General features: G+C 43.5%; 1 protein-coding gene across 1 annotated transcript in view; it reads right to left on the bottom strand.

Moving 5' to 3' along the window:
- The window catches only part of VPS13A (vacuolar protein sorting 13 homolog A), a 226,647-nt gene that overhangs the window by 181,883 nt on the left and 18,216 nt on the right, over window positions 1-26,548 (bottom strand). The window contains exons 2-9 of the mRNA XM_083186138.1: window positions 21,548-21,591; window positions 21,047-21,089; window positions 16,963-17,058; window positions 15,912-16,013; window positions 9,043-9,152; window positions 7,366-7,425; window positions 6,380-6,439; window positions 5,259-5,339 (exon numbers count right to left, since the gene is read on the bottom strand). Coding sequence (XP_083042264.1) covers window positions 5,259-5,339; window positions 6,380-6,439; window positions 7,366-7,425; window positions 9,043-9,152; window positions 15,912-16,013; window positions 16,963-17,058; window positions 21,047-21,089; window positions 21,548-21,591 — 596 coding nt within the window. The remainder of the gene's footprint in view (window positions 1-5,258; window positions 5,340-6,379; window positions 6,440-7,365; window positions 7,426-9,042; window positions 9,153-15,911; window positions 16,014-16,962; window positions 17,059-21,046; window positions 21,090-21,547; window positions 21,592-26,548) is intronic.

Here is a 26,548-nt window from a genome sequence, read left to right as displayed (position 1 = left end):
TGAAGGGTCCTCACGATGGTGCGATATTGGATATCCACAGAATGCAGGTTGATGACTCCCAACTGGGAGATAAGAATAAAACTGGGTTCCGGAGGGTGGCAATGAAAGGGAAGCTTCCAGGAGAGTATCAGGTAGCAGGGGGGGGGGGGGGGGGGGGGGCAGTAGGCAGAGTTGAAGATTCTTCCCAGTCCTTGTTCAATAAAAGCAAGTGCTGCCTAACATGTTTCGCCGTGACCTCACGGCTTTATCAAAGGTGAGGTCACAGCGAAACATGTTAGGGCTACTATAATGCCGACAACTGTACCTTTAAAGACTGCAGACTAAGCCCTGCAGAGAATCCATCCTGGAGAAATTCCAACAGATCTTCCAGACACGATGGTAATTTGCAGCTGAAACAGGCTTGCGAGCCCTGAGCATGGTCTGGATAACAACTTCCGAAAACCCCATTTTCCTTAATAGGGAGGCTTCAAAAGCCAGGCCGTCAAATTTAGACGAACTAGGTCCAGATGTAGAAACGACCCTTGTTTGAGCAAGTCTCGCCGAAGAGGTAGACGCCAAGAGTCCGTCGACAAACTCAGTATGTCTGAATACCATGATCTCCTGGGCCAGACCAGTGCAATCAGAACAACTTGTACCTGCTGCGTCCTCACTCTCTTTAGGACCCCACGGAATCATAGGGAATGGGGGGGGGAGGGAACACGTAGGCTAGGTTGACACGCCACAGAACTGTCATGGCATCCACTGCCCACGCCTTCGGATCCCTGGTCCGAAAGCAGAACCATGGAATCTGACAGTTGTTTCTTGAAGCCATCAAGTCGAGCTCTGGGAGCCACACCACTATCTTCTGCAAAACTTCTTGATAAAGCTCCCACTCTCCCTCCAGCAGCTGTTTCCTGCTGAGGAAATCCGGATCCCCGGAATGAACACAGCCGAGAAAGCAGGAACGTTCACCTCTGCCCACTGAAAGATCCAGAAGACTTCCTGCATTGCCATACTGCTGCGAGACCCTCTCTGATGATTCAGGTAAACCACAGCAGTGGCATTGTCTAACTGTATGCGGACAGGTGATCCCCTGCCTGCAGAAAGGTGTTCCAAACCGCCGGAGCTCCAAGATGTTGATAGGCAATCTGGATTCCTTCTTGGACCACAGACCCTGCACCTCAAGTGCAGAACTACCGCCCCCCAGCCCCTGAGACTGGCATCAGTCGTGACAACCAACCAATCCCACGAGCGGAGGGAATGCCCCAGTTGCAGTGACTCCAGATCTGTCCACCAGATTAAGGACTCCCTCGTCTCTCGATACAGTGACAGCCTTTCCTGTTTCATGGTCTTTGGATTGCCTGACCAACATGAGAGAATGTTCCACTGAAATGTTCTGGAGTGGAACCTTCCAAACTGCAACGTCTCGAAGGTTGCCACCATCTTGCCTAGCAGTTTCACTCCCTGCCAAACCGTAGGATTCGGGGACTGTAAGATCAAGCGAACCAATTGACGAATGTCCACTGCCTTGGATTCTGGGAGAAACACACGATGTAGATGTGTGTCCAAAATCACCCCCAGAAACTGAAGTCTCTGTGTGGGTGTTACATGCAACTATAGAAGGTTCAACAACCACCCATGTTCCTGGAAGAACCGTGTCGCAATGTCCAGATGTTCTTGTAATTTCTCAGCCGACTCCGCCTTGAACAGGAGGTCGTTTAGTTACGGGATGATTACTATCCCCTGTAGTCTGAGGGCCGCTGCCATGACCGCCATCACTTTTGTGAATACCCTTGGCGCTGTGGACAGGCCAAAAGGAAGAGCCTGAAACTGGAGATGAGTCTCCCCTATCAGGAATCTCAGTAAGGACTGATGTTCCTTTAAGATAGGCACATGTAGATATGCATCATGGATGTCCCCTGATGCTAGAAAATCCCAGACTCTATGCCTAACAGCACAGAAGAAGAGACTTCATACGAAAGTGGTCCACCGAAAGATGCAGATTTAAAGATTTTAAATTTAGAATGGGTCTGAAGGACCCATCTGGTTTGGGGAACAATTTTTTTTTTTTAATAAAAACCTCTTTTGTTCTGCCTGAGGTACAGGGACCACCACCCCCTTCTCGAGAAGTGACGTTGCCGCCCCCAAGAGAGCTTTCCGCAGGCGAGCTTCCAGTGGTAAGGGTGTTGGAAGAAACCTCTTTGGGGGGGGACCCCCTGAGATTTATCCTGTAACCCTGTGAAATGATGGAAAGAACCGAAGGGTCCGTGAAGGAGTTGATCCACTGGTCCTGAAACTCCAGGAGATGACCCCCCACTGACTCCAGAAAGGAGAGTTTCCACCCCATTAATTGGAGGATTTATCCTCGCTTTTGGACGGGTGCTTCTTGGCAAAGGCCCCGAAACGGGATCGGGGTGCCCTCCCCTTACTGGCTGGAAACTTTCCTCTACATGCCTGTCCTCTGTTAGACACTCCCCCTCGAAAGGAAAAACGAAAGGACGGCTTAAAGGCCCCAAACTTGGACACTGAGTGTTTTGACGTTGTGGGAAGAAAAGTGCACTTCCCCCCTGTACCTTGCTTTATAATGGACTCCAGTTCTGACCCAAAAAGCAGTTCACCCTTAAAGGCCAGTGCCTCAAGAGACTTTTTTGACTCGCTGTCTGCTTCCCAAGCTTTTAGCCAGAGAGCTCTCCTTGCTGACACGGATGTGTCTGACACTTTTGACGCCATATTTGCACCTTCATCCCCCCCCCAGCCTCACATACATTCTCTGCTGCACACCTAAGCTTCTCAGCCAATGCGAAAGCCTCAGAATCAGGCTGTAGCTGATTTCCTAAGGCGTCAGCCCATTTAATCATAGCCTTGGATACCCATGCCGAGGCAATAATATGGCGCAGGGTAAAGCCCACCCCTTCAAAAACTGCCTTAAGGCATCCTTCAATCTTTTTGTCTACTGGGTCTTTAAATGACACACCCCCTTGAACAGGAAAGGCTGTGCCTTTAGACAACCTGGCCACAGGTGCATCCACTAAAGGGATTTTCTCCCATAATTTAACATGTTCCTCTGGCATTGGATACATGTTTGCAAGCCTTTTAGGCATAAGAAGCTTCTTGTCAGGAGTTTTCCATGATTATCCTAGTAAAGAAATCATGCCCTCATCTGAGGGAAACGTTACAGAATCTCTGCGTACTTTCTTAAAAACACAATGTGCATGCACTTTATCTTCCTCTGACAGATCTAAAGCCTGCTTAACTGCCAGGATCAAATCCTCAATCCCTGGGACAGGAGATTCAACTTCCTCCTTTTGGTCCCAAAAAACATCCTCCACACACACACCTTCCTCATCAGAATCTAAATTCAACAGGGGAGGTGTGGGTAAAGGGTGTCTAGGAGAAGTAACCTCAGGGGTTTTAACCAGTTGCTCCATGAAATCATTCATTTTATGAACACTCTGTGCAGTGTCCTGCATGACCTGCAATAGAGCTGGGTCCCCCTGAGATGGGGTAATGGAGCCCAGAGACAGTTGAGAGGGGGACATGGGGCCAGGAGATTTCACCAGATCATCTCTCTGCCTATTTAGAGCCTTAACCAAGGCATTCATAGACCTCCCCAATGCAGCTGCCCAAGCAGGTTCAGTTTGCTCAGGCCTCTAAGCTTGAGCCCCACTGGGCACAGACTCACGAGGGGCACAAATCCCCCTGACCCATCTGTTCAACAGTTAATTTAACACCACAAAATTTGCAGTCAACTAACATGGCAGGAGCTCCCTCCCCCAAAGCAACAGCACTACACCTGTCTTTCATGATATAATACACGGTGCACAATGTCAGGCAATTGCACAGAATACTGCATCAGTGTTACTTGTCTGTCTGCTTGCTGCCAACGATCCTCAGCGATCAGCGGGGGAAGCGCTGCCCAGGAGAAAACTTCTCACTGCACTGTAATGCCAATCCCTTGCTTCAGCTCTGCAGCCTGGAGAGAAAAGGGCGCCAGCTCAAAGAGTAGTAAGAGACCAAGTCTCTGCTTCAGCAGGGAAGGAAGCCTATTGGCGCCTTTTCCCCCTTTAGCCGCTCTCACAAGTGTTTCACCTCACCTCCAATGCCTCCCCTCCTTCATGGGACCACTTGGAAGCGTTCAGCAGTGCTGGCTTCACTTCCTTTTCAGGATTTCAGCCTATAAACCCCTTAAGATGGCGGCCGCCATTGTGGGGGGTCCGCCCCCCACGATCCCCCCTAAGCAGGGAGACGGTTCAGGATGCCCCCCGGGGCCCAGGAAAACCTCTCTGTAAAAGGAGGTTAAGCGTTGTGCAGAAGACGCAGCAGCGTCTCTGCGCACAGAGAACTGACAGGACGTGCTCTCAGTGTGTGTGTGTGTGTGTGTGTGTGAACTTCTAGTAGAAGTAACACACTGGAAAACCTGCACTAAATAGTGAATTAATAAAATAAAAAACACCTAGCTACTCTACACAAAATGGCTGCAGTCAGCAGCCAGTCAGCACAGCACCCACTCCGGTGGGCACCTAAAACGAATTGAGGAACTCTAGGATGCAGAAGGAAGGAGCCTGCTCTCAAATGAAGTCAGCATAGGTGGCTTGATTCTGCGGACCCTCCTACATCCCATGGTAGAGCTGTGTCACCAGGATGGATGAAAGAGAAATCAATATTTAAAAATAGATCTATATAAAAATGAGAACTGTTTTTATGAATCATTTTAATTATGGTGATCCTATATCGATATGGGATCACCAATGACGGATGGCCTAAACAGTTTAAAATTTCAAGCATACCATATATGTTATTATTTAATAATGTTGTGCTATACACTCAAACACTTGCTCATCTCCAGACATCTCCAATGGATTGGCATAAAAGTGAAGGGGATAAATAGGGGGAACCTGATCATTTGGGTATACATTTAAAAGTGCAAACGTTTCTGTCCATGGAAGAAAGATAAAATAGTTATTTAACAAAAGAACTACAACGCCATCCAAGTTTAACATTTAAACAGTATAGTATTCAGAGATTTATAAATAGTTTAGTATTGTTCAAATTAGCAAGACTTTTCTGTTATACACGATGAGAAGTTACTTAACATGAAACACTTGTTTGTGTGCGCCGCATGAACATTTTCATTTTCAAAACTATTATCACTGCTTTAGTGATAAACTCTGATTTTGTTTTGTTTATATATATATATTATTACACAGCAAGCCCATTTTATTTACTAAATAATTGTCAAGATGACCAACCAATTTATAACAAAAATGACATTATCATACCAAAGCATCATTGTAACTTTGATGGTAGTACATTTCAGAGTTCACGTTCCAATAGGCAAACAGATTGTCAAGGCGTATAAGCTGAAATGGAAAACAATAGAACATAGAGTAACAGAAATCAAATAATATTCACTATAAATTGTAACAATTGTAAAAGACTACTCCATATACATACAGTTCTAGACTTTTACTCAAACTGCCTGTACTTATGTAGCCTCCACAGGTGGAGAAATTTTGGCTACACAAATACCCCTTTCATATCGAGTTGACAGGCTCAAGGGGCTATTTATTAGGGTGTGGTATAACACCCCGACAGTCAGGATTCCGATAGTCGGAATCCCGACTGCGGGGACTCAGACAGCAAGAGAGCGCAACAAAGCCCAATGTGGGCTCGCTGTGCTCGCCACGATGTGGACACGATGTGGACACATTTTATTCTCCCTCTATGGGGGTCGTGGACCCCTACGAGGGAGAATATCCGCTGCCCACGTGTTGGGCTTTTAGCAGTCGGGATTCTGACGATGGGGTAATGACTGTCGGAATCCCGACTGCCGGTGAGTCCTCCGGCACCGATTTATTATAGGCAAAAAGACTTAACATCTTATGAAAACCCTAGTTTTCACAAGACCTAGTGCTTCTGCCTATTAGTTAAAGCCCCATATGATAATTACTACTCAATCCTTTACCATATAAAGCATGGGGAAGTCTATTTATAAAGAACAGTAGTGGTAAATGTAAGACGGACGGCAATAGCAAGGATTTGTCCATGTGTAACAATGCTTTATTATAAAACAAATCATGGGGTCGGGCCTTTAAAGTTCCACAGAGCAGGTGGAAGTGTAGAGGCCAACACTTATCACAGTCGGACAGCACTGCCATGAAGACTTTTTTAAATGTAACTAAGAGCCAGATCACAGCTTTTATATTGCTCTGGATAACACTGAAAGAAATCTTAGTTAGTCAATAAATGAACCCCTCAGCCATACGTTTCCATATGAACTGCAAAACACACATAATCTGAATAAAATGGACATACATCTGAATAGACAGTGATAGAAGTTTTAAATGATAAAATATAATGTTTCAACAATGCATTGTAAAAGTATTTCTAACTTAATTACCTTATAAAACAACTTGGCAGATTCATCATGTAGGCACGGATTCCAATTTTTATCAGATGTCTATCAAAAGAAAAGAGATGGGAAGAGAAGTATTAAGGGAGTTTTCTTAATTAAAAAAAGTACAGGTAGATCCTTTTACCAGCAGTATTTTGAGAAGCATTGCCTCCTTAACAACACCTCTAGTCACGGTAATTAGCAAGGCCTAAAACTGGCCATACATTGGTGCGACCTGGCTATATCGGGTCAAGAAATTTGGATGAAAAGTGGCAAAATCGCATGTGTTTGAAATTGGATCCAATCCGATGCTCGTTACCGTGGGCATCGGGTCGGAGATCGGACCTGCTATACATAAGATTAATTATTATTTTATACGGATCATCAAAATTCAAACTGTAGCTCAAACAAATATTCTCCTAAGAAAGACTGGTACCAAATTTACAATGGAAATAATAAATCTCAAGTTAAAGTAATCGCTATTGCTGCTATGAATAGTGTATTAGCAATAGTGTAGCATAATAATGCTTATACACTATTTATAATTATATTACTATACAAAAAGAATCAAAATATAGCTTTAGGTAGATCTTTAAAGGTGCATCATAGGGAGATATACTGACAAAAAAACAAATCCTACAAAGTGTTCCAATAAATAATCTAAGTGTCTCAGTGGCACCTACGCGTTCGCTTATATATTCCAAGGGGCCTTGAAGTTAAAGTATGGCTAGAGCCATATACAGGTTTTTGATGGACCTTTAATAAAGCTATTTTTGGGATGAGTAGTTTGATGCTTATGTATACTTCAGTTTAATTGAACATTGTAGAGTTTTAGAAGAGCACCTTTTTTTAACTTTCTGATACGTATGTAACTATGTACGCATTTCTATTATTAATTTATGATTTACCCCCTATATAGCAATATAGTAAGCTGTTCAGAGCAAAGAAAAAGTTTATGTTAAAATGTATATTATGAGTGTTTATATAAATACCTGCAAGCTGAGGTTTTGAAGCGAGACTCCAAATGAAAGGGGGCACTCAGGATTTGTGATCTTAAGAAGAAGAGATTTATTTAATACAATTATTAACACGCATGTGCATTTTATTATTTATAACCGTGATTGTTCTACAGGTTGAGTATCCCGTATCTGAAAATCCGCTATCCGAATTAATCCGAAAACCATACATTCCAGAGAGTGAAAACAAAATATTTTTTTTTGCTAAAAACTCACTGGAGACATTTGTAACAGCACTACTGAGGACATGATATGAAACTGGCACTATATATGTACAAGAAAATGATTGCTTGGCATTCAAAATCAGTGCCTGAGATAGTACACACTTTGTTTCATGTTTTGAAACCTTGTTTTTTGAACAAATAAAATATATTTGTGTGTATTTCATGTGTTTGATGTGTTTATACAGCATAAATGCAAGATACTTCAAAATACATCATTGAAATATTAAAATATTCCGAAATACGGAATAATCCGTTATCTAAAATTCTCCTGGTCCCGAGCATTTTGGATACGGGATACTCAACCTGTATTTTAACTTACTGTATAATAAAGAATATCTCACAGGGACTTTTGGGGTAACACTTTATAAAGTAAGGCCAAAAGATAATGCAGGGAAACAACCCATTTCCTCACAATACAAATTCAACGGATATATGATAGAGGTTATCCGGATATCCCATACCCGAAATATTCAGAAAATCGTAGGTTTTCAGAATATTTCTGGGTTTTTTGTTGTTATCCCCATCCCCCCACACCTTTTTTTATACTTACCTTGTCCTCCGGTGTCCACGGCGGCCATCAGATTCCTCTTCAGCGGCATCCCCTGTCCCCATCGTGCAATTCAGCCTTGGGACCGGGGATGCCGATGAAGAGGAATCCAATGGCCAACGTGGACGCCAGGGACACCGTGGACATTGGGGGACCATCGGGGCACCGCTACAGGACCAGGTACGTATGAAAATAAAAATATCCCAAAATACACAAAAATCCATTATCCAAAATACTTGTCGTCCCGAGCATTTCGGATAAGGGATACTCAATCTGTAATTGGTTATTGTTTAGGATGTAACAGCTCTTGCAGCTGTACCCTTTTACAGATGGTAAAAAGAGAGGAGCTACCAGTAATGTGATATCCAAATATGCCAGGATGAGAATGAGCTTTGCAGTGTATCCTGGCTGAACTGGGACTGCAGCCATCACATCATATGCAGTATACACTCTGTCCCAGCCAAAGAAAGATCTAGAAGCACTCCAGGCCTATGTAACCTGCAACTGTTTTCTTTCACTAAATTGAAGGGGGGCTCCTAAAAGCCAAACTATATTCTGTGTAGTTTTAAGCTTAAATATCTAGAACTATGCTTAAAAGGAGAATATACCAATATCATTGTTCTGGATGTCGGTAGTTCTGCCTGACCTAGACTGAAATGATATATTAAATGACAAATTAACAATGACACAGCTGTGTGGACGGAACTGACTTATCAAGCATTGTTTAAACTTCAATATTACCAGCAGATGAAAAAATAAAAGTACAACAAACATGGCACGGGTATACCTGAATAAATATTGAATGCCTTCCAAAGAAATTAACTCTTCTGCTGCTATTGACAATGATCACCTAAACAGTATGTACAGGTGTGTCGTACTCACGTCATCTTCGTATCGTATATGAATGTTAGAGATCTTCACTTGAAGATTCTTGATAACCTGAGTTACTAGTTTCTCTACAAAAGTATCTTGCTTTTCTTCTTTTGGCTTTTCTATTTAAATAAAAAAAAAAACAACAACAACAATGTCTATTATATACAGGAGTATAAAAAGTTGACAAGAGACTATTTAAAAAAAAAAAGCAAAAACAAGTGGTATTTAAAAGATTTCACAAATATGTCAAAGACTGAATGATATAAAAAATACTGCCCCGTCTAAAGATAAAGCATAGGTAATGGTGATAATAAATATCACAAGTCCGTTATCAGAGCTGAGCGGTTTCAAACATACTAATCTTGTGATCCATGTGCTATTCAGAACTGATCTCTTTGTGAGAGATATGCAAAATATCCGCTAAAAACGCCATTGCCATTCACATTTGTTATATAAATTCAAATAAAAACAATGTGTAAAAAAATATATATCCTATATAAAGGTCAACATTACAGGTCATTATGATGAATACAAATGTTTGCTTGCCGATTTTCACACCTATTTTGACAAACTCACTTGACGTTAAGACAGACAATCAGGTACACACCAGGTAACAGTGCAGTAAAAGTAATGCTGCTGTGGAACAACTGCTTTCTCTTCCCCATATTGGGGACACTTCCTTACACATGGGATTAGCGATTAATGAGCTAGTAAATAGCGATATAATAGCTCCTCCCCTCCAACTTCTTCTCAGTTTTTAATTAAGTGCTGAAGGATAGGTCTTCCCCCCTTTTCCTATATTATGGGTATCCTCTCCTAAGTGTCTTGGTCGGGTGCTATGTGTCTCCTTACTGTCTTACAATATGTAAGGATCAGAGGCTAGAGGAGAGGGCAGAGGCATCCAGCCAGCAGGGTTCAGGGGGTACCCAAGCATTAAAATGGGAGGCAGCGCAACAAGCCCGGCAAACTGGAGTCATCAGATGGGCTCCCATTAACCACTGGCAGCATGTGGAGTACAACCACAAAGTGCACTGCAGAACCACAATGCATGGAGGCCGAAGTTACAGATCCCAGAAGTTGCAGCCAGGCAGCGGTGAGCGGATCAGTTACCACTCCTAAAACATAAATTGGTGGCTGGTAATTTACTTTCCAAGCCCAGCTTTCATCCTGAGTGAAAGAGTAGGATTGTAAAGGCTGATGCACGCAAGTGTCTACCTTCTGTAAGAAAAACATGCTGCAATATGATATCTGGCAGCTGAGATAAATCATCAAAGAAAATGGTCACTGCTAAATGTGACAAAGGTGTTAAGGGTCTATTTAGGTAGGAATGTCAAGTGTGAGAAACGGATAATCTGTTCAGTAATCGGAGGCTAAAGAAAAGAGGTTGGCAGGCTTCCAAACCTACAATAGCTAGATGAATCAAGGCCACAATTAAGCAGGCTTATGCTGGGACTGATAGATCTGTTCCAGTAAATATTTAGCTCATTCCACTGTATCAATAGAGACATCTTGGGTAGTGTGGGGGGTAATTGGGCACCCACAGAACAATTGTGTATAGCAGCTAAATAGCCCTCAATGTAAACATTGGCCAAATTTCATGACTTTGTGTACAGGGAAGTCTGCTTTACGCTGGGGATAGAGTGAGTGATGGTAGGAGTCGGCACTTTAAATTTATTTGGAGTGTGACAGGCTCCTCCCCTCTATCCCCCCTCCCAGACTCCAGTCTTTAAAAAAAACTGTGCCGGAGAGGAGAGAGAGACAGAGACCAGAAGTCTCACAGAAAGAGGAATATAGAGAACAGGAGAAACAGATACATATCCCTGTCATCGCCAGCCACACTGCAACTTACCCAATGTTTTTCCACGCTGGGTGGGCGCTCAGTGTCCCCTGTGAACTCGGAGAAAAAGAATTATCGGTAAGTACCAAATTCTTGTTTTCTCCTTCATTCACAGGGGACACTGAAGTCTGCTTTACGCTGGGGACGTCCCAAAGCTACCCCCACGGGTGGGAGAGCGCTGAGAACATTGCAGAACCGCCCGTCCAAAACAGGATGCCGCGGTTGCAAACGTGTCAAACCTGTAAAACTGGATAAACGTCTGCGAGGAAGACCACATGACCGCCCTACACAGTTGTGTCATAGAGACCCCCCTGGCCGCAGCCCAAGAGGGGCCAACAGATCTTGTGGAATGAGCTGAAACCGTCAAAGGTGCCCTGGTGTTTGAAAACACATAGGCTTGTTTAATCGTGAGACATATCCCATGTGCCAGCATCTGCTTTGACGCCGGCCAGCCTCTTTTATTTGCATCGTATAAAACAAAAAGAGCATCCGACTTCCGAAAGTCCTTTGTTCTGTCCACGTAAACTCGTAAGGCTTTTACCACATCCAAAGAACTGGACTCTCCTGTTAATCTTGGCACCACTATGGGTTGGTTCATGTGGTAAGCTGACACTTTCGGTAGGAAATCCAACTTCGTCCTTAGTTGGGCTCTATCCTCATGAAAAATGAGATATGGAGGTCGACAAGAAAGTGCGCTGAGGTCTGATACCCTTCTTGCCGAGGCCAATGCCAATAACAAAATGGTCTTCCAGGTTAACAACCGAAGATCAAAGGCTGGCGTCGGTTGTGAGGATGGTCCACTCCTGTGATGCGAAACTGCGACCTTCCAGCAGGTGTGTCGTGTTGAGCCACCAATGGAGCGACAGTCTTGACTGAGGCACCAGCACTATTCGTTTGTGTAAATGCAAGTGGGACCCCGTCCATTGTTTTAAGAGGTCGAGTTGGAATGTCCGAGAATGAAATCAGCCAAAGGCCACGGCTTCTAAGGAAGTGACCATTTTTCTCAGTAGACGTATGCATACATGTGCTGTCAGCTGATGATCCTGAAGAACCCTTCTGACTAGATCCTGCAGGGACTGGATCTTTTCCAATGGAAGGAACACCATGTTCTGAACTGTATCCAGAATGAGTCCCAGAAAGATCAGGTGTTGAGATGGTATCAACTGGGATTTTTTGAAATTTAAAATCCAGCTGTGCTGAACCAGAAAACGACATGTCTGAAGTGCATCCCTTCTGAGTTGATCCGCAGTGGATGCTTTTATCAATAAATCGTCCAGGTATGGTATAATGGTGATGCCTTGTAACCTGAGCGCCTCTACCATACAGGCCATAATTTTTGTAAAGACCCGTGGGGCCGTTGCGAGGCCAAACGGTAGGGCCTGAAATTGAAAATGCAGATGTTGTACTGCAAACCTGAGGTAGATTTGATGCTGCTCCCAAATCGGGACATGAAGGTATGCATCCTTTATGTCGAGTGATATTAAAAATTCCAGTGGCTCCAGACTTGCAATGACTGTTCGAATAGACTCCATTTTGAACTTCTGATAGAGGATGTTATTGTTGAGGAGCTTTAAGTTTAGGATCGGTCTTAAAGATCCGTCCGGTTTTGGTACGACAAATAGATTTGAATAGAACCCCTGACCGTATTGGCCAGGGGGTACCGGAATGATGACCTTGGACTGAAGTAAAGTATGAATGGCCTTCTGAATTCCCTCTCGCCTGGATGCCTCTACCGGAAGCCCGGTAGTAAATAATCTTCTTGGTGGAGGAAAAGCGAACTCCAAAGTGTACCCTCGGATTAAAATAGACTGGACCCAGTTGTCCGTGCAAGTCTGATTCCACTGTTCCTGAAAGGAGAGCAGTCGTCCTCCCACTCTGGGGTCCCCCAGGTGGGCCGGGAGCCCGTCATGCCACGGGCTTATCTGCGGACTTGGCTTCTGGGCGGCGGGAAGCCGCTGTGGAAGGCAGCCCAAAGGAGGACATGGTTCTGCCTCTTCCTCTGCCTGCAGCTGCTGAGTCTCTGGACTTCCCTCTGAATCTAGAGGAGCCTCGAAAGGACCAAAAGGATGGTCCAGCTAAAGTCCTTTTGGGGGGAGGCGGAGCTGAAGGTAAGAAAGTGGATTTTCCACCTGTAGCCTGGGCAATGAGCTTGTCCAGCTCTTGGCCAAACAAAACTTCACCTGAAAAAGGCAATGCTTCCACCGCCTTTTTTATCTCGGCTTCGGCCTGCCATGACCTTAGCCACAAAGTGCGTCTCGCTGAGATAGAAGAAGCCGAAATTTTGGCTGCCATTTCAGCCAAATCCCTAGCCGCTTCCCCCAGTTAAACCGCAGATTCCTTAATGTGTTCCGCTAAGGGAACTAATTCTGCTCTAGGTCGATTAGATTGCAGTCCTTTTGCTAATTCATCTGCCCATACTTCCACTGCTCTGTTTACCCAGGAACTGACCAGTGCTGGGCGGATCAGGACCCCCGCATTAGTGTAAATGGACGTAAGAGTTGTTTCCAACCTGCGGTCCGATGGCTCCTTTAAAGCTACTGCTGTAGGGACCGGTAGCGTGGTCTTTTTTGATAAACGAGAGACCGACGTGTCTGCTGGAGGAGGGGTTTCCCACTGGACGCGTGTGTCCTGAGGGAAGGGATAGTAGATATTAAAACGTTTAGTTATCTGGAATTTTCTATCTGGAGTCTTCCATGCTTTAAGCAATGGAGCTTCCAGTTCTTCAGAATAGGGGAAAGTAATGGCCGCCCTTTTCTTCCTGCTAAACAAGGAGACTTGGGCCGGCAAACTATCTTCCTCCACATTCAGTGTAATCCTAACCACAGAAATCAAAGCCTCTATGCCCTGAAGGTCATCAGCGGCTTGAGGGTCATCAGGGTCCTGAGCCTCCACAACCTGTATGTCAGGGTCAATGGTGTTCAAAACATCACCGTCATCAGGTGCTGCGTCACCAAATTCTTCCTCCTCCTCATCAAAATCTTGTAGCAAAGCAGGCATAGTGCGCTTCTTTGCCACTCCTGACAGGGAAGGCACAGGATTTGTTGGGGCCTGGACAGATTTGACTAAGGAGTGCACTGAATGAACCAGAGCCCTGGCCCATGAAGGCTCCGCAGAGGACACTGTAGACAGGTGGTTATAAAATATTTCCCTGTCCCTACGTGACTCTGCTAGCTCTGCTGCAATGGCTGACATAATGGAGCTCATTTCTGCAGTAGGTGATGCCTCAGGCTGCTGTAAGGGTACCGGGGAAGCCCCAGATCCCTTATAACAAGGTTCACATAAATGTACTCCTTTTACATGTTGGGTAAATTGGGCCTCACAGCGTTTGCAGACAGACAGCTTGTGTGAGCCCTTAGATGAAGAGCCCTTGGAGGACATGCTACGCACCAACACACACACACACACAGATGCGAAGAGACAGCCAAGTGAAAATATATATAGATAGGCAGATAGGGAAGAGGAGCCACCAATCCCACAATGAGCCCCAAAAGAACCCCACCGATGCTGTGCTACCACACATTCCCACCCGCAGAACAGCAGCACTTACAGTACCGTTGAGCGGCTGGGGAGACGCTGAACTTGGAAGCTGCAGCGATCCGCGTCCTGAAGCCTGCCTCGTGGGGTAGAAGGCGCCGGGCTGTGCGCCGGAGCCTCTTCCGGGTGTTACATCCGGGTCGGCTGTACGCGTGCTGTTCACAGCGCGCGCAGTTCAAAAGACGGCAGCTTCTTGCCGGTCAGCGCGTCACACTGACCAGCGCCACACCGCGCCGCAGCGCTACTTCGGCCCCATCCCCCCCTGGTGTGTGGCTGTGACCGCGGGCACCGAGGCAAGCCGCGTGTGGCTGCGACGGTACCCTCCGGAGCGGTGGCAGCCGGTGGTCTGGGTCGCAGAGGAACCCCGCATGCGGCGTCGACTGCACCGTCCAGGGGGGGTTCCAACGGTGCAGCACAGACAGTGGCTAGCTGTCTGCCTGTTTAAAAAAATCAAAATAAACGAAAAAAAAACCCAATTGTAAAAGATCTCATAAGGAGACCTGTGTTGGGGAACCGACTCCTCCAGGACTTTTTTTAAGACTGGAGTCTGGGAGGGGGGATAGAGGGGAGGAGCCTGTCACACTCCAAATAAATTTAAAGTGCAGACTCCTACCATCATTCACTATATCCCCAGCGTAAAGCAGACTTCAGTGTCCCCTGTGAATGAAGGAGAAAAGCTGTTGCACATTTATAAAAAAGTTTCCCCAAATTAGGAAGCGAAAACAAGATTCATGGTTCTTACCTGTTAGATATCTTTCTCTGGCTCCATCTGGAGGACAATTTAATCCCTCCCATCATTTATTAAATATATGAGTCCATTGATTTTTAGTTGTGTTACAGCCTATCTTCAGGAATTTTAAGTTTAAAACTGTGGAGGAGTTGGAGGGGAAGAGCTGTTATAATACTGACGCCTCCATACCTCAACTACTCCTTGTGTAAAAAACTGTCCCCCAGATGGAGTCAGAAAAAAGGATTTAACAAGTAAGAACCATACATTGGGGTAGATTTATTAAGCTCTGTGAAGTGATTATGGGCGGGATGTTCTAACATCCGCAGCCCAGCTCCGCCCCCTTCACCGACATAATTATCGCACATGCTCTAACATATGCCATAACTATGGCAAAGGACAGCTCTTGCGTTAAGGAATATGGCCCTTTTGAGTGACATGGCCTACAACTCAAAACTTACTTGTAAAGAAAATTGGCATACAGTGTAAAAATAATAATAACGTATTCCACAAGGTCAGGCTTCAGGCTTCCCTGTGTCCATCTTGTCACCATCCTAAATGAATAAGAATGCATTCCTAATGCTAAAGCCTCTTTCAGCTGTACCATTGATCCTTGTTTGCCTTTGCAATTATAAGGATGTATGAAGTAAGTTACATTTTCATGCCATGGGATAGCTCATAGGAGAACCATTGTCCATGGTAATATACTGCGGCTATTTAACACATACAAATCTATGCTTGTTATTTTCCATAAATGTGTATATTGTATCTATTTCTTACCCTGGTCAGCAACTTTCTGTTTAGCTTCTTCAATGCGCCGCAATTCCCGTTGTCTGGCTTCCAAGAACTGCTTTTCCTCTTTCTCTGCATCATATTTTATACCTGAAATTTGCAAAAATTTAAAAATATAAGTTTGCATTTTCATAACGTAGTAAGGGATGCAGACATAGTTGTATATTTCAGGATTGAAAGGTGAACATATTGTTTTTATTATTTATTTATTTATTTATACAGCAGCACCCAGTACAATACCAGTTTTCTTGTGTGCTATCAAAAGAAGTATAGAGATGGTTTAGGTAAAAGAAGGAAGGGCACATAAGGGAAGAGGACCCTGCTTGTGAGAGCTCACATTCTAAAGGGGAGGGGCACATCAAACCTAGCATCATCACAAGAGCCCACAGGAGCACGCATATTGTGCATACAAACTGAGTGATATGCATGTCTGATCATATCATATCGTCCATTTTTTTATTATTTGTACCGGGTTTAAGGTGCAATGCCTGTATGACAATATAATAAAGTATCTCCCTTGCAAATAACAAATTAGTACACTTACTTTTATAAATAAATATAAATATATAGCAAAGGAGACAGCCACTAGAGGTGCAGAAGTATTTCTTGGGTGTCTTCTCATTGGTGGCGGCCATTTTTACTGGGGCACAGGCACTCTGTAATACTGTCAGAAACTCTGCGCCTCCGTACCCCCCACGTTAATGGCGATAAATATTTTAATCGTCGATAAAGTGCGGGAGCGTTAATGTTTTTATATATATATATGTCATAGCATAGTGTGGGGTCCGGCACTCCGACAATGATTCTCATCCACCGCAGTGCCCTCCAGTGGGAGACATGCAGGCTGGTAAGTATCCAAAGATACAATGGGGCAGCACTCTCCATATATATATATATATATATATATATATATATATATATATACACACACATATACACACACACACACACTATACTTTTTTATAACATTTAATTTATTTATTGACAACGTGCAAAGTATAAACATATGTGAAAACATCAAAATAAATCACAAACTTACTAGCTATAGGCACTATAAGTAGGTAGACTCCATCCAAAACCGCTTCCACTGGCTGGGTGTATAGATTTTTCCAGGGAATTTTAAGATCAAGCTTCCCTGTAAAAGGATACCGAATAAGTAGTATGGTGAACAATGTAATTTAGATGAAGTTTTGACATACAGTACATACATACATACAGTACATTGTGGACATTATAAATTAATGAGCATCCGATAGAGCAATTCAGTTGCTCTTGTCGAATTCAAAAGCACTTAGTTTAGCCGTGTAGTGAGACTGAACCTATTTAAAGTACTGGTTAAGGCTTCCAAACTGCCATTTGGGTGCAAAAACACTGACTTCGCACATTTCTGCTGTCCACATTTCAGAAGGCCGCGAGCAAAAATGTGGGACAATTGCGGCACTACGCCCAATCCAGTCTGTCAGCTGGCTATAGCTGAAGTTGTAAAGGGAAGGGGAATAAGGAAATGTTTGAGAGCAATACCAGCTATAGCTTATAGGTGCACAATGAAGTCCCCTTATTGTATCAATAAAGGGAAAATATAAATTACAGTTACATATACAGATAGATAGATAGATAGATAGATAGATAGATAGATAGATAGATAGGAGATAAAAATTACTTCTTCAATATTGCAGGGTAACCTGTGTGCTTATATACATAGGTGCTACTTATCAACATATTTAAATTTGCCATGTGCCATAGGAAACAGTTGTATGTCCTAAACGTACTGTGTGCCGGTCTGACGAAGTCCGGAGTGACGAAACGCGTAGGGGTGTGGCCTAGTGTCAATCAAACGAGCGAGACGGACGGAGAGTGTAACCTCTCCGACAGGCAGTGGGACACTGCATTTTTATGCTGACATTGTGCTGACGCCTGATTTGGTACGTGATCGCTATACCACTAAAATCGTGGATATTGTTTGGTACTTGTTTCCTAGCACGGCGCCCGTCGGGGTTGATCGCATGCCTTAGGTTAAGGTACTTAAGGCATGCGATCGACGCGATGGACCCGATTTTCTGTCAATTACCAGCTTTATTTGCCGGTAAAGACAAAATCGCGTTGATCGCGTCCATCGCGGCCCATTATAATGGGCCGTGATGCGACCGACGCGATCAACGCGATTTTCCCATAGAGAACAATGTTAAATTAGTTTTAAAGTTAAAACCGCGTTGATCGCGTCGGGCGCATGCCATTATAATGGCATCCGATGCGATCGACGCGATCAACCCGGTTTTACATAGGGAACAATGGGAAAAGGGCCAATATAGCCAATTTCTCATTGTATATGCCCCCTCATGGGTATTAAGTATGGTTAATGGCCCCCCCCATTGTTAACGTCACCCCACTATTGACGCCAACCCGAAGCGTGGCGAGCGCAGCGAGCCCGCGAGGGGCGGCGGTACGCGTCCTCCGACCTTTTCATACCCCCACTATCCACGTTGGCGTGGAGTTGATTTTATATAGTGTGGCGAGAGCAGCGAGCCACTGAGCCCGAAGCGTGGCGAGCACAGCGAGCCCCACGCGGGGAGGCATATACCTGTGAAGTAATGCACGTCCGCTCGTCACACTATATAAAATCAACTCAACGCCGACGTGGGTAGTGGGGGTATGAAAAGGTCGGAGAACGCGTACCGCCGCCGCTCGACACGCTTCGGGTTGGCGTCAATAGTGTGGTGGCGTTAACAATGGAGGGCCATTTCACCCATCAGGGGGTCTTGTTTGCTATCTAAATGGGGAGTTTTAGGGCTTTTTACATTGAAATCAATGTAAAATTGGGGTCTCAGGGAACATTTTACATTGATTCCAATGTAAAAATCGGGTCGATCGCATCGCATGCGATTTGGTTGGCATGCGATGCGATCGAGGCGATTTTTGCGGCCCCGATCAATACAATTAAAATCGGTGGCGCCGTGCTAGGAAACAAGTACCTATTGTTTTAAAGAATACACCTTTTTATCTGGTTAACTGCACTATGGAGCGCTTCTTTATATCTCTCTAGAAATAATTTTCCTGTGGATCCACGAGCCCCGTGTGGGTAATTCAGAAGCAGCCGGTCTCAATCACGGACCTAAGTGCAGGGGAAGTGTCGAAAGGACTCACCTTCCTATATTCTGGGACTTGTAGTTCCACACAAGTAAAAAGGGACTTGTATTGAAAGACTTTTGCGCCTATCAATTGTTTTTTTTGGGCTACTTTTCAACATATTTCAATTTTCCAGGTGCCATAGGAAACAGTTGTATGTCCTAAACGTACTGCGTATATGCTGATAGTTATCCTTGCTAAATGAGCATTTCTTTCATAATTTTGTATGAGGATGGTGTTAACGTCTTTAAGAGAAAACCACCTGCTTTCCAGCTTGGCCTGCTTCCATACGTGCACTTTAGTGTAGAGGTGGAGTATTGCGGTATACATGAAGGATTATCATTTTCCTACTTAGCAGCATTTACAACAAGTGCTCATACTGTTTCTCTAAAAGGACTAGGGCATATTGGTTTTCTGCTTTGCACTTTTGGGTGAAGAACACTGTACTCGCTGCTGTTAGATATGGTTAGTATTGATTTGCTAGTAGTAATAACAGGAAACTGCTTTCTTTTATTTCATTTTGAATATGTTATAAGAGCCATGAGAAAACCAGGCAGAAATAAATGGGAGACATGTGATACTGTACCTGTTCACATACTGCTCATCATCAAGCCAGGCACAAGGACTAACTTGATTAAATACTGGGTTTGCAATGGGCATATAAGAGCACCACTGTGTGTCTCAGTAGGTCAGCCACAGCAGAAGCAGAAAGTAGTATTTTACTAATATAATGTCTTTACCCTGCATGGAAAATCTGCATGCAACTAACAGTGTACCAGTGAGTGTCCCCCTTCTGAGCCCTTCTCTACATTCTGATGTGGCTGTCTCTAGAATCAGTCAGCAGCTGCTTTAGTTGGATCCTGTGACATGCAGAGAGATCAATGGAGAGGCACTGGCTAGTAACAGAGGCAGAATTACACACACATGTGAACCTGTTGGTTTAGATAGACATTATAATAAGGTGCAGCAGCATAATCAGTGTGTTTCTCTATAATTCCAGTGCACATTGGAACAGGTTCAGGTCCAGATGCTGCAGCGGAGCATGCTGCAAAGTACAGAAGTTCAATACATTGCACATGCCAGGGGCCCAAACTGAATGTGCAGTATGTGCCTGTAACACCGGTCACACTACAGTACAGGACTGTCAGTCCTGGGCTACGCATAGATGGCACACAGTGGAAAAATCATTTGATGGTGAGCACCTTGCGGCTGGATTTGTAGCTATGGCAGGCCTCTAATATTTTCGCAATCCATGCTAATCAATTTGCAGGCTTGCATTGGGTGGGATTTCACTCTGATGGACGGCGTATACCTAATCGCTGGTCTCCGAAAACGGTACTTATGAGTTATCCGGGCGCCCGATTTCTAAATCGGGTCGGATCGGGCACATCGGATGCGATGCGATGCGATGACCCGATTTTTCCATAGGAATCAATGTTAAAATGGACAGAGTCCATTTTAACATGGAATTCAATGGGAAAAAGGGGTCCTTTTCATACCCCTACTATCCAAGTGGGCATGGAGTTGGATATAAACCTGTGGCGAGCGTAGCGAGCCACCGAGCCCGAAGCGTGGCGAGCGTAGCGAGCCCCGCGAGGGGACATAGAATACCGTCCCCTCGCGGGGCTCGCTTCGCTCACCACGCTTCGAGCTCGGTGGCTCGCTACGCTCGCCACAGGTTTATATCCAACTCCGTGCCCACTTGGATAGTAGGGGTATGAAGAGGACCCCTTTTTCCCATTGAATTCCATGTTAAAATGGACTCTGTCCATTTTAACATTGATTCCTATGGAAAAATCGGGTCATCGCATCCGATGGTCGCATGCGATGCGATGCGATGCGATATCGCATCGCATCTGATTGTATGCCTTAACTTAAGGCAAACAATCAAAAAATCGGGCGCCCAGATAACTCATAAGTACCCCGAAAACTAACAGCCTTCAATAAGGTCTGGATCAACCCCTATGTCTTAATCACAACTGCTACAGATGGTAACTCACCGATGTGGCCTGCTTTTACTTTAAACGGCACATCCAGCTGACTCTAAAAAAAGGAAGGAACAAGCAGCATTGGTATTTAATCTCCAGCATGATCTTACACTGGTCTATGTTCATAAATGATAAGATAGATGAATGAATCAGCAGTACATGGTCATTGTAGAGTGTTATCAAAACATACAGAATACTGTCTTAATCATAACAGTTTTATTTGTGGATTTAATAAACTGGCTAATCGATAATGTCTTATTTCTATAGAGTCTCACAGCATAACAGCATTCACTTAAATTGTACCTGATTAGTTGCATATGATGATTTTATTAGAGATATAGGTATTAGCCTATACATACACCACTGTCTGGCGATTGCAACAAGAATTTTCCATTGAAGCAATGTTCCAACATTTCAGTTTTCTTTATTGGGACTCTCCTCAGAAATATATACCAAGTGTTCAGTTACATGCATATGTAAAAATACAAATAATCTAGATTAAAACTCTCTTACCAGCGCATTTTCTTTAATTTCTAGATTCTTCAATGCTACAGCACCTTCAAAGAAAACAAACCATTAAATACTTGAGAATTAAACAAAATAAGTCATGCTAGTTATCAATTCAATCAAAAAAGTATTATTTAACGCTGATTATTTTTGAACAAAATAATAATACAAATGTCTTTCTCTGTACACCTGTTTATGAGTGACATTTCAGATTATTTGCAGTTATAATGACTACATTACTGTGGGAAAGTGTTTCTTTGCCAAATCCAAGTAATAACTGTTGCATGAGCAGTATCAGCGACGGTACTGCGCCTGCACATACCCCCAGCTTTCAAATCCAAATTGGGCCGCACAGCAAGGCAGGGCGTGAAATATATACGGTGTTGACTATTTACATGTCAACCTTTTGTTTGTGTTGACCTTTAGTCCATGTTGATATTTTGACATCATGCCTGTTGATCAATAGTGGTCAACCTGTTACTGTCCTAATAATCCACACACATGGGCAAATACGGACAGGTCTAGCTTTATCACATCAATATGCAGACTAACATTATTATTATTACTTTGTGATTTATGTTTATTGAGAACCAACAAGGAATATAATTGACAAGTTATTACAGTTACAAATACCGTAGACCTATATCTAATAGAAAATAAGACAAGTTACAGAGAAGGCATCGGCAATTAAACTGTTGACCTTCCCTCCATGACCTTCATAAGCATAGCAGCGTAACCGTAAAAAAGAAAATGTGGTAGTTATACAGTAGGCCCCTAATTTTTTTTAGGTCTATGGAGAACCTCATGCCAACATCTCCTATAAAAATGCTAGCATTGTTCACATTTGTTATATAAATTAAAATAAAAAATGGGTGCCCACTATAGTTAGTACGCTCATATCCCCACTAACCATGTCAGCAAGGAGTCGATGTTATATAGTGTGGCGAGCCCCGCGAGGGGACGCAGAAAACTAAAGCAAATAGCTTAGTGAGCGCCCAACTAACATATAAGTGTTGTGTAAAAAAAAAAAAAATTATATATATATATATATATATATATATATATATATATATATATATATTTCCTTTATACAGTAAGGTAAATATTACAGGACATTATGATGAATAAAAATGCGTGCTTGTCAATTTTCACACTTGAATTCACAGAGGGTTAAATTGAGGCCTTTAATGCAGACTTATATTATAAATAAAAATAAATTAGAAACAGCCTTAATGATTTCACTCAAGTTTGATTTAAAAGTCACTGCTTTGTGTATAAATAATTGTTGTCCAATGGTATATGACTGCTAATATTTGTATATCACTGCCAAACAGTTATTTTCTGCCAACGTATTAAAAAAAAAAAAAAAACAGTTTTCATCCTTTACATTAGAGAGAACTAGTCTGTCTTCTATCATTACAGTATATATGAGAGTGACATGTGGGTCCTGTTTAAATGTTTAGGGGGTGTGAAGCAGGGATAGATATATTAATTGTGGTAGAAGCACTGTAAAGTGATAAATGGGAGATAGGTTTATACCTATCGTATCGGACATAAATATACCCTGTTCTTGATGTAGAATTGTAAAAAGCACAATTATTGGCTTTTCTAGCTTATGCTCCTCCTTCACATTGGTTTATAGTGGTATTTGTAAAGTGCAAGAACAATGTTCAAATAAGGCTCAGGCCTACTTTGGCCACATGTGACTTACAGTATGACCTGGAACTTGTTGCTCATGACTGGAGAACATATGGCAGTAACAGTCATGCTATTCAGTTGCTGCATTTCGCAATTGATATGGAAATATATAAATTAGCTATAGCATAATAAAGTTCCCGGAGGGAGAGTGTTTTAGACACTAAGCAAAAGTGCTTGAGGCTTTGTCATAATCAGCTCTTTGCAAAACATTAATTACTGAGTAAAACTGTGGAGTCGTCATTTTGGTGGTACAACCCCTGTCTGCAGTGCTCTTGGGAGTCCAAGCCAAGAAAATGGCAATGCTTTTCTAAAAACTGCAATGTAAATGTTTTTATTTTTTCTTATTGTGGTTCAGTCTAAGATAAAAATCATCTCTACGGGATAGGAAACAGATGCAAATATTGAAATTAGATCTACATGATGAAGCTTTAAATTTAATTAGCTAAATATGGAGGTTAAAAGAGCTACAAAGCAGTTAGGCAGTAATTTGCTTACAGAGGTTCTGTTAAATATGTCATTAATAAGCAAGTCAAGAGATTTTGCTATTATATTAAGAGTATATTTAAGAGAAAGGCTCTTCTTTGTCTTATTCTCCCTAAAAATAGTTCTGTTGCAATGCAAGTCATTTGCTAATCAGGAACCAACTCTAGAGATATATTAATTTAGCCGTGGTCATTTACCGCAGCTAATTGATATTCAACTGTCCTCGACACCGGCAGTTATCATGAATTTACCGCCACCTGACTGAGATCGAGGGCAGCATAAAAGATACACAGCTGTTTGACTTTTAATGCCATCATACAGCTCATCATGCCTCTTTGTGATCCCACCATCCTCTGCATGCCCTTATATTGAATCAGCTGTCATTATCTTGTCTTTTCTCACAATACTCTGACAGCCTGCTCAGCTCTTACCTTCAAACCGCAAGGTTGTCCCAGAGGTTTCCTAGCCTTGCTCTGTTCTGTCTGCCTCTGCCATATCTTCAGTGTGAGTCTGCTGCTGCTGCTGCTCAGATTGCACCCCTGTGGGATCCTAGTCCACTGCAATGACTACAGACTTCAGACAGTTTAACTTGAGTGTCTGGTTGCTAAGTTATGCAGCACCTTCGGTTTTGCACTACTTGTCTCCTGCCGCGTTGTCCCCAATGTGCTACTGTGTCCCGATGTGACTTCCTGCTAATCTGCTCATCTGTCTTGCAGTAGTACTTGCAGTAGTTATTCCCCCTTGTTGGTATTTTGATAAAGAATCCATATCTGGTATTGCACCAGGAGCAGCCATCCAATTGGGGCAAGGCAAGGGTTTTAAAGGTCCAGCTCCAGGACTAGGAATGTTGCCTTTAGCAACATTGCTACCTGACACCAGCTCCAGAGATGCTTGTCGTTAACTTGCACCCTGTTCTGTAACCCGGGCACTTCTATGCTCCGTTACCCGGCTCCTGTTCTGTATGCTACTAGGTTACCCCTTATTTCCTGTCCGCCACTCGGCTTCCAAGCCACAACCTGGACATCAACCACGCTCCGGCTACCAAACTGCTATTCACTATCTGGTAATGGCCACTATTTCGTAACCAGCTATCCATCCGCTATCTGCATTACAGCCGCTAGTCTGCTATCTCTCCATACCGGGAATCATGCTACTACTCAGAATCCAGTCATCCTTCTTGCTTACTTCCTGTTTGGTATAACTAGCTGCTACCATCTACAGTGTCACTATAGGCTACCCAGCTTTTACCAGCTACTGTGTCGCTTAAGGCTAACCAGCTGCTAACAGCTTTCAGATATCACACTACCTTCCTGAGTCTGTTGCTACCACTCCTCCGGAATTGGCAGTCATTATTCAAGCTCCAGTGATTAACTTTAGTTGCTCCAGCAACCCTGGATCCCATAACCGCCAAGTAGGTACATTTCTGTTATTCTGGCAACCTCGGATTCCCATATTGCCAAAGAGGCAATCCTGGTTATATTGTTTTCTAATTTATATTGCTCAGAAGGTATTTTCAGTTCTACTACCAAGGTGGCATTCCTTAGTTATATTGCCAATCTGGATCCATTACCTGGAGACTGTATTTTGTCATTCCGGCAGTCACAGGTTTATTACTTTGTTAACACAAATCTGAGCTATTCTGGCATCCCCAGACTCTAGTACCTCCAGTCATCTCCCAATCCTGTCTCCAACATCAAGATATTTGCCACTTAACCACTGTGGTCACAACAGGGGTTCTCAAACCCAGAACCTTGACAGATGGCCTTTGTAATTTAAATATAACTGTTAACAGTCCCCAAAGCTCCGCACTTACATTTTTAGAGCAGTTGGATTAGCAAACATTCTTCCTCTGACTATCACTGTATACTCCTCCATTCTCTCTGCTGGCTCTGACTTTTAGTGGGCAGGGCACATCAGGCACATACTCGCAGTGCAAATCCTACCCCTAGCCTCCACTGCCTGATCTGCTCCCACCTTCTGATAAGTTGCTCAACAGTGTTTGCAACCTACCATCTGCCATGTAGTGCAATTCAGCTAGGAGCAGTGCAGGACACATTCAGGCTGCAAAGAAGGGAGGTTGGCAGGCTGGACAGTTTTTAGCCTACAAACTTTCCACCCTATCTGCTCTTACCTCCAATCTCTGTTTTACCAGCTCCCTCTTTCCCTCTCTTCCAGCAAGTTTAAAACAGGCCAGTGCAAAAATTGGTTTCACTTTCTATTTTAGCACACAAAGGAGTAATTTGGTCCGTTGAGTGGCCTCTAGTGGTCACAGGCCGTACTTTACCTCATACAGGTGAGGAGTACTTAGCATTTTATATACAGTGCATCTGGAAAGTATACAAAGCGCTTCCCTTTTTCCACATTTTGTTATGTTAAAGCCTTATTCCAAAATGGAATTAATTCAAAATTTCCCCTTAAAAAATTCTACACACAATACCCCATAATGACAATGTGAAAAAAGTTTGGGGGAGATTTTTACAAATTTATAAAAAAAAGAAGTCACATGTGCATAAGTATTCACAGCTTTGCTCATTACTTTGTTGATGCACCTTTGGCAGCAATTACAGCCTCAAGTCTTTTTGAATATGATGCCACAAGCTTAGCACATCTATATTTGGGCAGTTTCGCCCATTTTCTTTGCAGCAGCTCTCAAGCTCAGAGGATTGCTGCATAGAAGGTTGTCCTTCTGGAAGGTGCTTCTCTCTCCACACAGGAATGCTGTTGCTTCTCCCCCAATCATAGGCACCGATTCTGTGGGTGCTCAAGGGCCTGAGCACCCACGGAAATTGAGGAGCACCCACCGGCCCGAGTCCCACTGCTGGCCTG

Source organism: Crinia signifera, chromosome 1 (assembly GCF_055691185.1).
Source record: "Crinia signifera chromosome 1, ASM5569118v1, whole genome shotgun sequence".
Taxonomy (NCBI): Eukaryota; Metazoa; Chordata; class Amphibia; order Anura; family Myobatrachidae; genus Crinia; species Crinia signifera.
Note: the sequence above shows the minus strand (reverse complement) of the source record. Positions and strands in the feature narration are given on the sequence as shown.